Source organism: Notothenia rossii (assembly GCF_949606895.1).
Source record: "Notothenia rossii genome assembly, chromosome: 12".
NCBI lineage: Eukaryota > Metazoa > Chordata > Actinopteri > Perciformes > Nototheniidae > Notothenia > Notothenia rossii.
Genome location: NC_136911.1, coordinates 10,064,796 through 10,077,967, shown reverse-complemented (window position 1 = coordinate 10,077,967; position 13,172 = coordinate 10,064,796). Strand labels below are relative to the sequence as shown.

The 13,172-nt window shown below is 40.4% G+C and overlaps 1 protein-coding gene across 1 annotated transcript; it reads left to right on the top strand.

Annotated features, from left to right (window-relative positions):
• Positions 1 to 9: 9 nt before the first annotated feature.
• arhgap12b (Rho GTPase activating protein 12b) lies at positions 10 to 12,291 on the top strand. Its single transcript, XM_079662072.1, has 16 exons — positions 10 to 152; positions 268 to 348; positions 747 to 869; positions 2,365 to 2,439; positions 2,809 to 2,870; positions 3,340 to 3,421; positions 3,569 to 3,691; positions 5,546 to 5,650; positions 5,746 to 5,844; positions 6,351 to 6,453; positions 6,538 to 6,657; positions 6,760 to 6,858; positions 8,273 to 8,350; positions 8,985 to 9,119; positions 9,261 to 9,366; positions 10,683 to 12,291. Exons 3-16 carry the CDS (start codon positions 753 to 755, stop codon positions 10,855 to 10,857), a joined length of 1,479 nt encoding a protein of 492 aa, XP_079518198.1. The 5' UTR covers positions 10 to 152; positions 268 to 348; positions 747 to 752; the 3' UTR covers positions 10,858 to 12,291.
• The last annotated feature ends 881 nt before the right edge of the window (positions 12,292 to 13,172 follow it).

Here is a 13,172-nt window from a genome sequence, read left to right as displayed (position 1 = left end):
TGTCCTCCACAGCCGCTGTCCTCAGAGGAAAACTGTCACAGCACCCACTCAGTCAGTCTGACAGCCAGTACGGGTCCCCCCCCAGAGGCTGGTCTGAGGAGCTGGATGAGCATGGACACACTCTCTACATCTCTGAACACACACAGGAGAAGGTTATAACTGATTATGTCATTGCTTACTTTCTGCATGCTATGTTAGATCCATACCTGCAAACCATACACATCAAATATGATTTTCTTGGTTGCTGACAGTTCTTATGTGTTTCAGTGGATAAAACATGTGGATGAACAAGGCCGGCCCTACTACTACAGCGCTGATGGATCCAGGTCAGAATGGGAACTGCCCAAGGTAACATTACATTCCATACATTATACCTTATTGAAAGTAATCTGTTTTTCTTGAAAATTGTAAATCACTACCCAGTAACACTCCCCCTGGCGATCCTTCTAAACACTGGTCCTGTGGGTGTAAGTGGATGAGCTCACGCAGGAGCCAAGTTTGAGTTGAATCCTGGGTGACGGACTATTATTGGCTCTTTACCTGCTAATCTGTAAGGGCGGATCTAAACAGAGCAGTCCATTCTCACTGTGGACATAACAGTGGACTGTTGACGACAATCGGGCTGTAAAGTCCCTTTGTCCAATGGTGCTGTGGACAGTGAAAGGAGAGGTAGGGGGGCACAGGATACTGAAGGCTGTGTTGGAACAATGGATGTCCTAAGCTTAAGATCTCTCCTTTGTCTGCAGTACAACATGTCCCCTCTGTCTGGGGAGGTTCCCAAGAGTCGCAGTCTGGAGAGGAAGCAGCAGGACCCCATCGTCCTCACCAAGTGGAGACACAGCACCTACGTCTTAGACCTCAACGACAAGGTAAGATTGTGAAAACTAATGAGGTTACAAAGACAGTGTGGTGTGGAAAAGGCTCTCTTGTTGTTGCTGGTTCTCTGGCAGCCAATATGCCTGCTCGTTCCATTACCTGTGTTATTGGCAGTGAGCTAATCCCCGAGTGCTAATGACGCCTTCAGCTCAACAGAGGAGCAGGTTTACAATGAATGAATCTTTTTATTTTGGAACCTTGACAAATGATGGTGTACAGTATGTAAAATAATAATAAAAAAAGGTCTACTTATATGTGTGTCAAACAACTGTTGTGAAAGACAACTAACTTTCACAGAGCAATTGTTAAAGCTGACTTAATAACTTAAAAGAGTGCTATAGTGATTTATTGTCAAACTCCTATTGAGCGGAGATAAATTATTTAAATTAAAGCAACGGAGATAATAATATCCTTAATTGGGGTCAAGCTTTAGAAACACTGGATACTACATTTCCCATCACATGTTTTTACTTAACTGCGTGATAGGGCCAGGCAAATGTCATGGAGGAAAACAACTCATGTTTAATACAAACTAGTTTATTGAACTGTATAGTACACTATTTCAAATATGAAACAATAGTTGACATTCCACACATATTTAATATATTTAAAAAAAGAACTAAAACGTACTGGAATCACTTTACAAGTCAAAAAATTATAATAATACAAAATAAATTCTGGTAGACATACATAATATTTGATGTGCTTATTATTCAGGTTCTCTTTTTCAATTCTTGACCCTGATAGCAACTAGATAACTTTTTTTCAAGACACTCATGTGAGGAAATTCACCATTATCAATATTATGGAAATTCACCTGGAGTAAATTATTTATTTGTTTATCCTTAAAATTCTATATTGTACCATCCCTCCCTGACACAGGCATGAAAAATAATCCTGTGAAATCATGTCTGCTTAAAACAATTTCACTTTCTTCAGAGTACAGGTTAATAATCCTTTTGAAATACATTTCAAGTTGAATTCAGACAAAAGGTTTTTAAGGGTGAGAAGAATACATTGGAGTTTCACGCTGTGGCGGTTTCCTTGCAGTTCTCTTTCAAACTGTGGCGGTTTTCATCCGACAACAGGAGATTTCGCCTCTCTCTTTACCGTGACAAAGTTTGTACCGCGCAGAGCCTCCTCCCCCCCTGGCCCCCCTCTCTAATCAACAGATGATTGATTCACTGCCAGTGTGTTAAATAGCTGTCGTGTCACCCAATCAAAGAATCATTATTACCTTAGATTTGAACAGGAAGGAAAGCGGCATCTTGGAATGAACCTCTAAATTAACTTCCATCAGAAGCATGTTGTTTGCAACCTTTTTCTAACTCTTCCTCGCTTCCTTACCTTTTGATGACCTAATCTAACATCCACCACACTCTTGTGATTCCTCTCCAGGTTCCTGCTTCCTTTTCTTCCCCTCACTTTCCTCAGACCTGTAGATAGCCGGTAGCTATTAGCGACTCATCATGTTTATCTTGTTGGTAGGAGTGTGCTCCGGCGCCCAAGCAGAGCCCCCCAGACTCTGACTCCTGCCCCTCATCTCCTAAGCATCCCTCGACCGTTAGTATCCCAGCTTGCATTGCATCACACCACACTTATTACCATCCTTCTTTCACTTGCATCCAAATACGTCCTCATCTTCTAAAACCTCCAGACATTTTGATTTCTCATCTGCTGCACGCCACATTGGATAACTGCTTCACGTCTAACAAAAAATGAAACCAGCTATGATAGCACTTAGCTGCAGTGTCACGGCGCCCTCTGCTGGTGATATTTGGGCATAGCATGAAGCAGCAAAGCCACTTCCAACCTCCAACATAGTCCCATTTGCTTCTGAAGCTTCAGCGTGTGTGTTTGGAGATGTACGTGTTTTTGTTTATTTCATACATGTGTCCTAGCAGGTGCTTATATGCGTCTTTGTCTCCTCAGCCCTCGGAGAAATGCGGAGTTCTCAATGTCACCAAAATCACGGAGAATGGAAAGAAAGTCAGGTAGGAATCTGAAAAAAACAGCAGCGATAATATGTATAATAGGTTACATAGTTTATCTGTTAATTGTGGCTGTTTGTTCACACTTAAATGAAACAAGCCGTCTTGACTTCCTCTACAGTGGACATACTGTAACATTTAAACATTCAATTAAATAAAAAATAAAAAGTCTAAATTGCAAGATGTATTTTAACCCTAAATCACCCAAAAATGAACATTGGAAGACACATTTTTTCTCAGTTCCCAGGAGGATATAATGTTAACCAGAAAAAAATGTCTTCCTTAGATTTACACCACATTTTAGCGTCTTCTAGCTGTTTTGTGTATTTTTCGTTCCTTTACTGTTTTAATTTAGTCTTTTCTTAGCATTGTTTCCAGCAGCAGAAGGCAGTTTTTTTTTTAACCCACTGCTTAACTTTAAAAAAAATCCTCTGACATCTGCAACCCTAAATGTTTTTGTTTTGAATGACAGGAAGAACTGGACCTCCTCGTGGACAGTGCTGCAGGGGTACTCTCTCCTCTTTGCAAAGGGTCAGGGGGGCAGCACCAGCTGGGTACGTGTCTATCAGCCTCTCAGTATTTTCAGCATTTGTACCATCTTCGTGTTATTCCTCTCTTCCTCATTTCGGCATATTCACCTGTCCTCATGCCACCTGTGCTGTGAAATGTCATCCTCTGTTCCTCTCCTCTCCTTCCTGAAGTCTTACTACCGCAGCGGCTCCATCCCTGAGCTGCTCCTCACTCTCCTTAGCAACTGGAAGCGCTCAGTGAAGCCCCGCCCTGCTGTCTCCTATGTGAACTGTAGGCCTGTGCAGGCTGCCGCTGTATGTCCCCTCTCTCTGCACGTGTCTCTGCTCCTGCCTGTCCTTCATTCTTTACTCACTCCTAATTCACCTGACCGTGTGTGTTTAATGTTTGAAAGAAAAGTTGCAATACCCAAGCAACATTTGTATACTAACAATGACTCTATAGACCCAGCCCATTGACCAATGTCCTCTGTAGTGGACATGTTGTCCAGGTGAATTTATTCTTGTATATTAATATCACTCTATTAGCATATGTTACAACGTTTATCTGTTAATTGTGGCTGTCTTTTCACACTTAGATGGTCTTGACGTCCTCTACAGTGCACATAATGTCAAATAAATGTTGTTTTTTTTAACCCTAAATCACAAATAAAATAAAATTGGAAGACACTTTTGTTCCTCTGTTCCCAGGAGGGTATAATGTTAACTATCTTATTCCTTAGATTTACAACATATTTTAGCGTCTTTAAGCTGTTTGGTTTATTTTTAGTGCCTATAACTTCACTGTTTTAATTTAGTATTTTCTTAGCATTGTTTCCAGCAGCAGAAGGCAGTTATTTGTTTTCTTTAAACGCTGATAAACCCACAATTTGCAACCTGCTCAGCAACAGCAGAAAGACAACATGTGTTACTAGCTGGTACATTTAGCTTATTGGAGCTAAGCTAATGCAAAAGAGCTTCAGTTAGTGGTAGAGACCAAAATATATATAAATCAAACACAAAAAACACAGATGAGGTGCAGAGCCATTACTCAAAACTTCTTGCAAGAAACATGACGGAGAGGAAGTGTATTTCGGAAGTTATATCTGTCAGTCAGTGTAATCAAATGTCAGACTGTTACCACCAACTCTCTGAAAGCTAATTTGGCCAAAGAATTGTCCATTTCTCCTCCAAATATATGAATATCCACTCATTCTTTTTTTGTCCAAAAGGCACAGGAGCACAGAAGAAGTAGTTTGGTTTCGTATTATATGTGCAGGTTTAACAGTAAGACCGTAACTATTTAATCGAAGTTATAAAAATGACAATAATTCATAATGTTCTGTGTGTGCCACTAAAACCATGTATTACACTCTGTAAGATTAAACTTTTTGAAAAAGGGGAAATGACAGGAGCTTGAAAGTAAATGGCTTGAACTTTATGTATTATTAATACTCACATTATATCAATAACAGCAACTAACGTTTTGTTTTGCTTTTCTTGTAACACATCACTGAGATTTACTGTGCTCGAGAATGTGATGTGTGCTTTTAAAATCACTGAATATGTCAGGAAGAAGTCAACATCTCAATAACTTCCTTAAAGGTCCCCTATTATTCTCTTTTTCATTAATATGTTTTATTTCTCAGTTATATACAAAACATGTCTCTGAAGTGTTTGGCTCAAAATACCAAACAGATCATGCATTGTAGCATCCCATAAACCCGTCTGTTTCAGCCCTGTTTCAAAAGTGCTGATTCTGTGTCTGTAGCTTTAAATGCTAATAACTTGCTGCTAGCCACGCCCCTTATGTGATTGGTTAATAAAAACACATTGGTGCTTTAGGAGGAGATTCAGGCGAAAGGCGGGCGGGGGTTACCTTGGTTGATTATTGGCTAATGGTTACACAACCCAAACAAACATTATGACATCACAAAGTGGCTGATCAGCTAATTTTCAGACAGGTTTTTATATTAATGGATCAGGACAAAAAGAGAGTATCTTTTTTCCTGAAACTTTCAGAATCTCTTTACACAGAGGGGACAAATGTTTATGTATAAAATACGTAAAAAAGTGGATTTTGCATAATAGGTGACCTTTAAACAACAATGTGTCCCTCTTGTATCTTCTCTGCGTCAGACATGGACTGTAATTCTGTTTCATTGATTCCAGAAGTTTGGGGGCAACCAGTCCAAGCCAGAGTTCACTGTGGATCTGCGGGGGGGGTCGGTGGACTGGGCCTCTAAGGACAAGTCGAGCAAGAAACATGTCATCGAGGTACTGAACACAGCCCACCTGCCGTTGAATTTTACTCTAGATTTACCTGCAATTTGGGTTTTAATGTGGTCAAATGTTGACTTTCCCTCCCTCAGCTGAAGACAAGACAAGGAACAGAGCTGCTGATCCAGTCAGAGATCGACAGTGTAATCAACGACTGGTACCGGGCCCTCACAGAGACCATCAACACACACGTGAGGACACATATTTTAATAACAAGGTCATCTTGGACGTTTTTCAATCCATCTACAATCTATCTTCGGTCCTTGGTTGTAGCAAATCTGCCTTGAAAGTACATTTTAGATTTCAATTTCAAATGTATTTCTTTCTTTCTATTTATTCATTTATTTAACATGGACCGGGCACATTAATCAACATGTCTGTAAATGTGCCAGAGTAGTAGTCCCTGGACAGATTTTGTAAGTCCCCCTAAAGACACATTTCATTTAAAACAAGTAAATACAATAAAATAAAGACATGCAACATACAGTACTGGATATCTTAATAAAAACCCAAAACGGAACAATAAAACCAAACAAAAAAGAACATGTTAAAACACAAGCAGTGTAGACAGACACTTGGTTGTAAGGTGCAGAAGATTGTGTCAGTGATGGCAGAGCTGATTCCTCAATAACCATGTTTTGAGTTGTGATTTAAATAAACTAATGTATTTAGATTGTGTGTGTCTCCTCACGTTCAGGCCTGGGAGTCGGATGAGGCTATTGAGGAGGACATGCCTGAGTCCCCAGGAGCTGAGAAGCAGGACAAGGAGAAGGACCACCGGGACTCCAAGAAGAACAGAGGTAAGACAGAAGGAGAATGTCCCTACAACATACTCTAAATGTCTGGACGAAGTGTGTTTATATCCTGCCTCCTGCCTTCCTCAGTGATGAAGACCTCTGTGAGTATGGACTCATCAGACCAGAAGAAAACCAGGTTGAAGCTCAAGAAGTTCCTGACGCGTCGACCCACATATCAGGCTGTACGAGACAAGGGATACATCAAAGGTATTTAGGAACAGGCAGCGGTGATACTGTTGATCATTTCCCTTATGGATATCTGCCACTGTTTGAATACAAACCAATAACTGTGTGTTTTCTGAATCTCAGACCAGGTGTTTGGCTGCAGTCTGACCAGTCTGTGCCAGAGGGAGAACACATCGGTACCCAACTTTGTCACCATGTGCATCGACCATGTGGAGAACACAGGTATGAGCAACACCCACGCTAGATAAGATAAGGTGACACCTTATTCATCCCCTTGGGGAAATTCAGGCGTTTATAGCAGCAACAGGGTCAGAGTGAACAACAGGACTCACACAAGGTACAAATGTAGATCAAATAGAATACACATTTTAATAATAATAAAGTAACCATTGAAACAAGATATCACAGTAAAACGTTGTTATGTTAAATATATTTAGATAAGTGTGCAATAGCACTGAAAACTATGTGGAGAATATGGGATGTTGAAGATATCAACAATATTATTTGCTAAAACAAACAGATATAAAAGTGTCTTTCATTTAACTGAATGAATGTTAAACACAGAAGGCACCAATAGAAAATAAAGTGGTGGTTACATTTAAAGTGCCGTTTTCTACTAATATTGTCTTCTAATGAACTGCCTGAGTCTTTTACGATGTGTTTATCACGCAAGATAAAAACAAAACAATATATTTAATAGCCCACTTACTTAAATGTGGAAAAAGCAATTTTAAATAGACGGCTTAGTTTTATTTGTCCAGACTTAACAGTTGTTTGTTGACTTGAGCTCCAGCTCCTTCTTAGAGGAAGTAATTTAGAAAACAATTTGCTGCTTTGATTTGTTTAATGCTAGCATTTACACAAACAGCTCTGTGACAATACGGTGCTTTTGACTGAATAAGTAAGGAGGTTCAGTCTGTTTCCGGTTGTTCAATTCAGTATAAATCTAGACCCTGATTTTGAGGAATACATGTTCTTTCAGTGAGCTTTGAACCAGTAGATAACACACTTTGTGACAACGCTGAATCAACAATGCCACTTGTGGTCACTCATAAGGGGAGCTTCAGTGCTAACATTCTTTCATTGACACTGAACAATGAGTACAACCACGTTTCATCTTAAGGAAACGTGTTCATGTTCTAAACACCTCTACTTTATCTTACACAGACCACAGATGATTAATTTTCAGTTAGATTCATACAAGTCTGCATCAGAAATACAGAAACAGAACTATTAATTATGATACACCTTTTTAATCAGTTAAGATCAAATCATTTGTAGCTTAATGTCCAAATACAAGGTGTTCATGTCATCCAGCATCGGAGACATCTCTCTTTCTGCTGTTTCTCTGCCGTCAGCAAACATATACAGCCTTATACTAAATCAAAGTGGAGCCTCCATCCAATACTATTACAGTGGGTGTCGCAGCTGATTATCTGACATTATGCCATGACTATTTACAGAATAAAAGCAAGACACAGATTCTGAACATCTGTACATATCATTGGTCAGCTGTAGTCTTTACTTAACAGCGGTCATGAAGTGAGGGCAGGAAACGCTAAATGTTCAATCAGTTCTCGTCATTGACGCTCACTGCCATTGTCCCTATCCCCCTCTCCTCTCCCTCCTCCTGCAGGTCTCGGTGTTGACGGCTTATACAGAGTGAGCGGGAACCTGGCAGTGATCCAGAAGCTGCGCTTTGCTGTGAATCATGGTAGGACACCCCTCTGCCCCTGTCTGATAGCTGACCACAGGCATGCCTAAAACACTACCTAAATGGCCATCTTTTTCTGCACGCAGACTTTCCCATTGGTTGCGTTTTATATATAAATCTCTCCTTGAGAACAGAACTAGGTATGAAAAAAGCTTTTAAATATGCTGCCCCTTCTGCCTGGACTAATGTACAGACGTGAAACTGTCAGATTGTATCACTATGGGGGAGTTCAAGTTCATCTTAAAGGACAGAGAACAAGAATCGATGTACAACAAGAAGGTCGATGTGATTGCTCTTATATCCCCTAATTGAAGTCGTTTTAAAATTGTGCCAGTTTTTAATGTTTTATAACGGTTTATTTTATTTGCATATTGACTGGTTAATGTGACTTTACGACAGCTGTATTCGTCTGCCTGTATTGTTTTGTGTTCTTTTGTTGTAACTTTGTTCATGCTGCCCTCTTGGCCAGGTCGCGATTTTAATCTCAATGAGACTTTTACCTGTTTAAATAAAGGATATATATATATACTGTATATACAGTCTCCTTGTACAGATGTGCTTATAAATGAGATCTTCCTTTAGTAAAAACATATTTTTCTCCTCTTATCTTGTGTGTCTCCCCTTCCCCCATCAGATGAGACATTGGATCTGAATGACAGTAAGTGGGAGGACATCCACGTCTGCACCGGAGCTCTGAAGATGTTCTTCAGGGAGCTTCCCGAGCCGCTCTTCACGTACGGGTCCTTCGAAGACTTTGTGGAGGCCATCAGTGAGTGAACTCATTCCTTGTGTCTGTTCAGATTCCCTGTGACAAGGCGTTTAGAAGAAGAATGTTGTCCCTGGTTTGCCCACAAGATGGCACTCTGCTCCCATGCATGACTGACTGACTGACTCTGTTTCCCTGCTTCAGAATCCTCTGACTACAACCAGCGAGTGAACTCAATCAAAGACTTGATAAATAAGTTGCCAAAACCCAACCACGATACAATGCAAGGCCTCTTCGAACACCTGCGGAGGTAAGAACAGTCACTCACACTGCTATTAAAATCCCTATGTGTTATTAATCCATCCAGTATCTACATATCAAAAATATGATTACATGTGTTCTTTGAAACTAAAAAAGAGATGAGAACCCATTGCTGACTAATATAAAATGTACAAAGTGTATTCTTACATTCTTTATTACACTTAGTGTTGTTTACAGACCGAAATGTAAATACAACATTGATTTAAAAAAATGTTTTAATGGCAGTTGAATACAAGTCTTTCATAGATCACGACTACTTGATTTATATATATTTATGAATTATTTTTATATAGAGTTATATATTTATTCCTAAAGGCACATATATCCTGAAATAAATCAGGTACCTGTTCATTGGTTTTTATTGGCTTTTTGTAACTGCTATTTGCATTGATATGGATTTTTTTTTAAAATCCGTATAAACGCTGAAGTATATTTTACATGCTGTATACTTATTATTATGTTATTATATAACATAGATCAATCAAAATGACTTATCACTAAACAAGACCGGGAAACCAAGCTACCCCCATGCAAATAAAATCAGTACAAAACAATAAATGACTGCCTTCAGGATGCTTGTTTCACCTCCAGTCCCTTTTTGTAGTTTTACATCACTGTATGAAGCCTCTGAATGAGAATCAGAATTCACAACTGAAGAAGAGCTCCTGATATTAAAGGACTCTGTGTTACTGACCGTACACTCATCCCATGCCCTCGGATCTTTAATGTCCCTGAGTTCTGTTTGACTCTCCGTGTTTACCTTTCCTCAGACTTATCAGCCTGTGGGCAAACACAAACTACAGCCAGGTTTTAACGTGTATTCTCAGCCCACTGGAGCCGGTGGCAATATCATATGTTCACAATGACATTTGCCTAGGTTTCCAATTTGCATTTATATGGCGCTGTGTTTGCTGTAATTCAGTACCTATGAAGTGGTGTTTCTTCAGGAAATTTATAGCGTGACATTCAGTGTATGGAGGTCTACGTGTATCAGCGGGCGGATTTAATCTTCTTTTTTTTCTTCCTTCCATGAATATGTTATTGTTTTGTGCATCTGCATGCATGGATGTAGATTCTATTTAAAAAGGCTATTATGTTCTACCCTGGAGCGGAGTGGTACAGGGTGTGTGTGTGTGTAGCCGCTCACTCAGGCCCTCAAGATGTGTGTAAGAATCATAATGTTGTTTTTCTTGATGCAAGCCTGAAGCTGCATTGAATTGACAAACAAATATAAGCTCACCTAAAGCCATTTATGACACATTGCCATCTTTAAATCTCCCCATGTCCTACTTACCTCTCCCCCAGGGTAATTGATCACGGGGAGGCCAACCGCATGACCACCCAGAGCGTGGCCATCGTCTTCGGACCCACGCTGCTCCGGCCCGAGACCGAGACGGGCAACATCGCGGTCCACATGGTGTACCAGAACCAGATAGTGGAGCTCATACTGCTCGAGTACGAAAGCATCTTCGGCAGGTAGAGGCACTCAGAATACGTGCCGGACTTTCAAATCATGGACTTCTTTTTCCTTCCCCCCTTTTTTCTTTGACTGAACTGAACATTGCTGTGGACCAAGCAGTTGGGAGAGAGAAAAAAATGACCTCCATTGACAGGACAGTTTTTCAAAAGTGTTGCACTTACAGAAGTTTTGGAGATGAATAAAATAATAAAAGGTGTACAGATTTTCCTGCTTCTTCGCAGGCCGGACAATGGACAGTGTTTGGAAGTGATGACGTCCGTGTCATTTTGGTGGATTTGAGTATTCAGGTGTTTTCACATACACTGGATCCCTGTGGCCAGTATTTCAAACGGGGGGGGGGAACCCTTCGCCTCCTGGTGGAGCCGACCAGACTTTGGCACACCGCGGGGGTGCGTGGCATTATTAGCCAAACCTCATCACCTCGGAATGAGCTGAATCTGAACTGGATAGGTTGTTTGTTTTGTCTGTGTCGTGGAGCTTCGTCTGTGATGTACAAACCATGTGTGGTTTTGGATCAGGTGGTAAAAAAAATAATCAGTGTTATGTTAACGAACTGTCTTTTTTGGCACTTGGATGAACTGGAGTTACAGATCGTGTCCCCAACTTACCTTAATGAGACCGTCACGCCCTGTCCCTCGCCCCACCTCCTCCCCCACCGTCCCTCACCCCCCCCCCCCCCCCCCCCCTTTTCAGCCAGTGTAAACCATTAACCCTGTGACTTGCGCGTCCTGTGACTTGAATGAATGAGGACAAACCCTCCGTCTGTGTGTGTGAGTGAGTGAATTAACCTATATGGAATAAAACCTGAGCAGAAGCATCCTCGCCTTGCCACTTTGTACAAACTGTGTGTCGTGTAGTCTTACGTGCTTTGGTAAAGTTTCCGTTAAGCTGCCGGCGGTCATCGTCTGTGCTCCTTTTGTCCTGGTGTTACTGGAAAAAAGTGGATTTCTGGGGGGAATGCAATGTTACCAATTTGTACATGAATTGTCTCTAACATTCGGCTTGATGACCCTTCTCTTCGCCTAAGCTAATATTAAAGAGTATTCAGAGAAGGGAAAAGGTACTGAGAATAAGTCTAAGCTTGATGTATGGAAGCGTGTGGGTGTTCAAATGAAAAGAAGAGCCTTTAAAAAAAAACTTGCAGAGCATATGTACAGCGACAGAAGATAGTTGTTTAAAATGTGTTATAGTGACTGAGGTATGTATGCTTTGATGGTGAACTAGTGAAAGATTTTGATTTTGTAAATTTGAATTAAAAAAATATGACTATACACAGATTGTGAAAAAACAAATACATGATCGACTGTTATTTTTGTTTGAAGGTGTACCTGGAGTGTTTTGCGCATGGTCAGCTGCACATTTTGAATGTAATTTCCAGGCTAACTGCTGTTTGTGAAACTGCTATGTCTAATAAAAAGACAAACTAAATGTTCAGACTGTGTATTCTCTGTCTGGATGTGGAGGTAAATGTTTCCAGGGGATGAGGACGATAAAGGAAAGAGGTGAGTCTGCTGTTTAACCTTCAATCAACTTAAGCTTCACCTTTCCCTCCGCTTTAATTACTGAATTGGATTAATCTACTCAACACCGATATCCTGGTTATTGAATTGAGTGATTAAGCTTTCACGTCTCAATCAATTATACTCCTACCTGTTAATTATGAAATGAACTGCAGTATATTTCTGGATATATTTTCAAATGCAGCACAACCTTTGCGGCTCGGCTTCCATTAATGTGATTTCTCCATTCTTTGAAGGCATTTTTGTCATTACTCCTCAGGTCAAACGTGGCTGCAGACCTGAAGGGTGTGGATTAATTGAAGTCTAATTAGGTAATTGCCACGGTGCCAGTTTTGATTAAGAAGCACAAGGCGGAGCAAGTGCTGCTGAGCAAAGCTGCTTGCTGCAGGCAGCACTGAGTGAAAGCCTCTGTTTAGCTTACCTTTTATTTTCACTGCAGGTTGTGTTTGTGTTGCGATATCTGATTAGAATCTGCTAAATGACAGATCTGTATGGAAGCCCATTTCTGGCAAACAATCAATGTTTAGGATAGATGGCTTGCATTATGTTAATGTTAGTCATGTCTGTCTGCCTTTTTAAACATTAGGACAAACGTAGTCATTACTATGAGAAAGTGAGTCAACATTTAAGTTTTGAAGTCAAAATGATAATAGACAACATTTTTATTTTCAAGCCTTGATTGTCGTTTGTCAGAATAATAACAAATTATGTTTAAGTTGAGTGCGCTAGAATTTGAAACGACACAACCGGAACAAATCTGCCACTTCCCTTCAGAGCCCCTCCTCCAACACACAC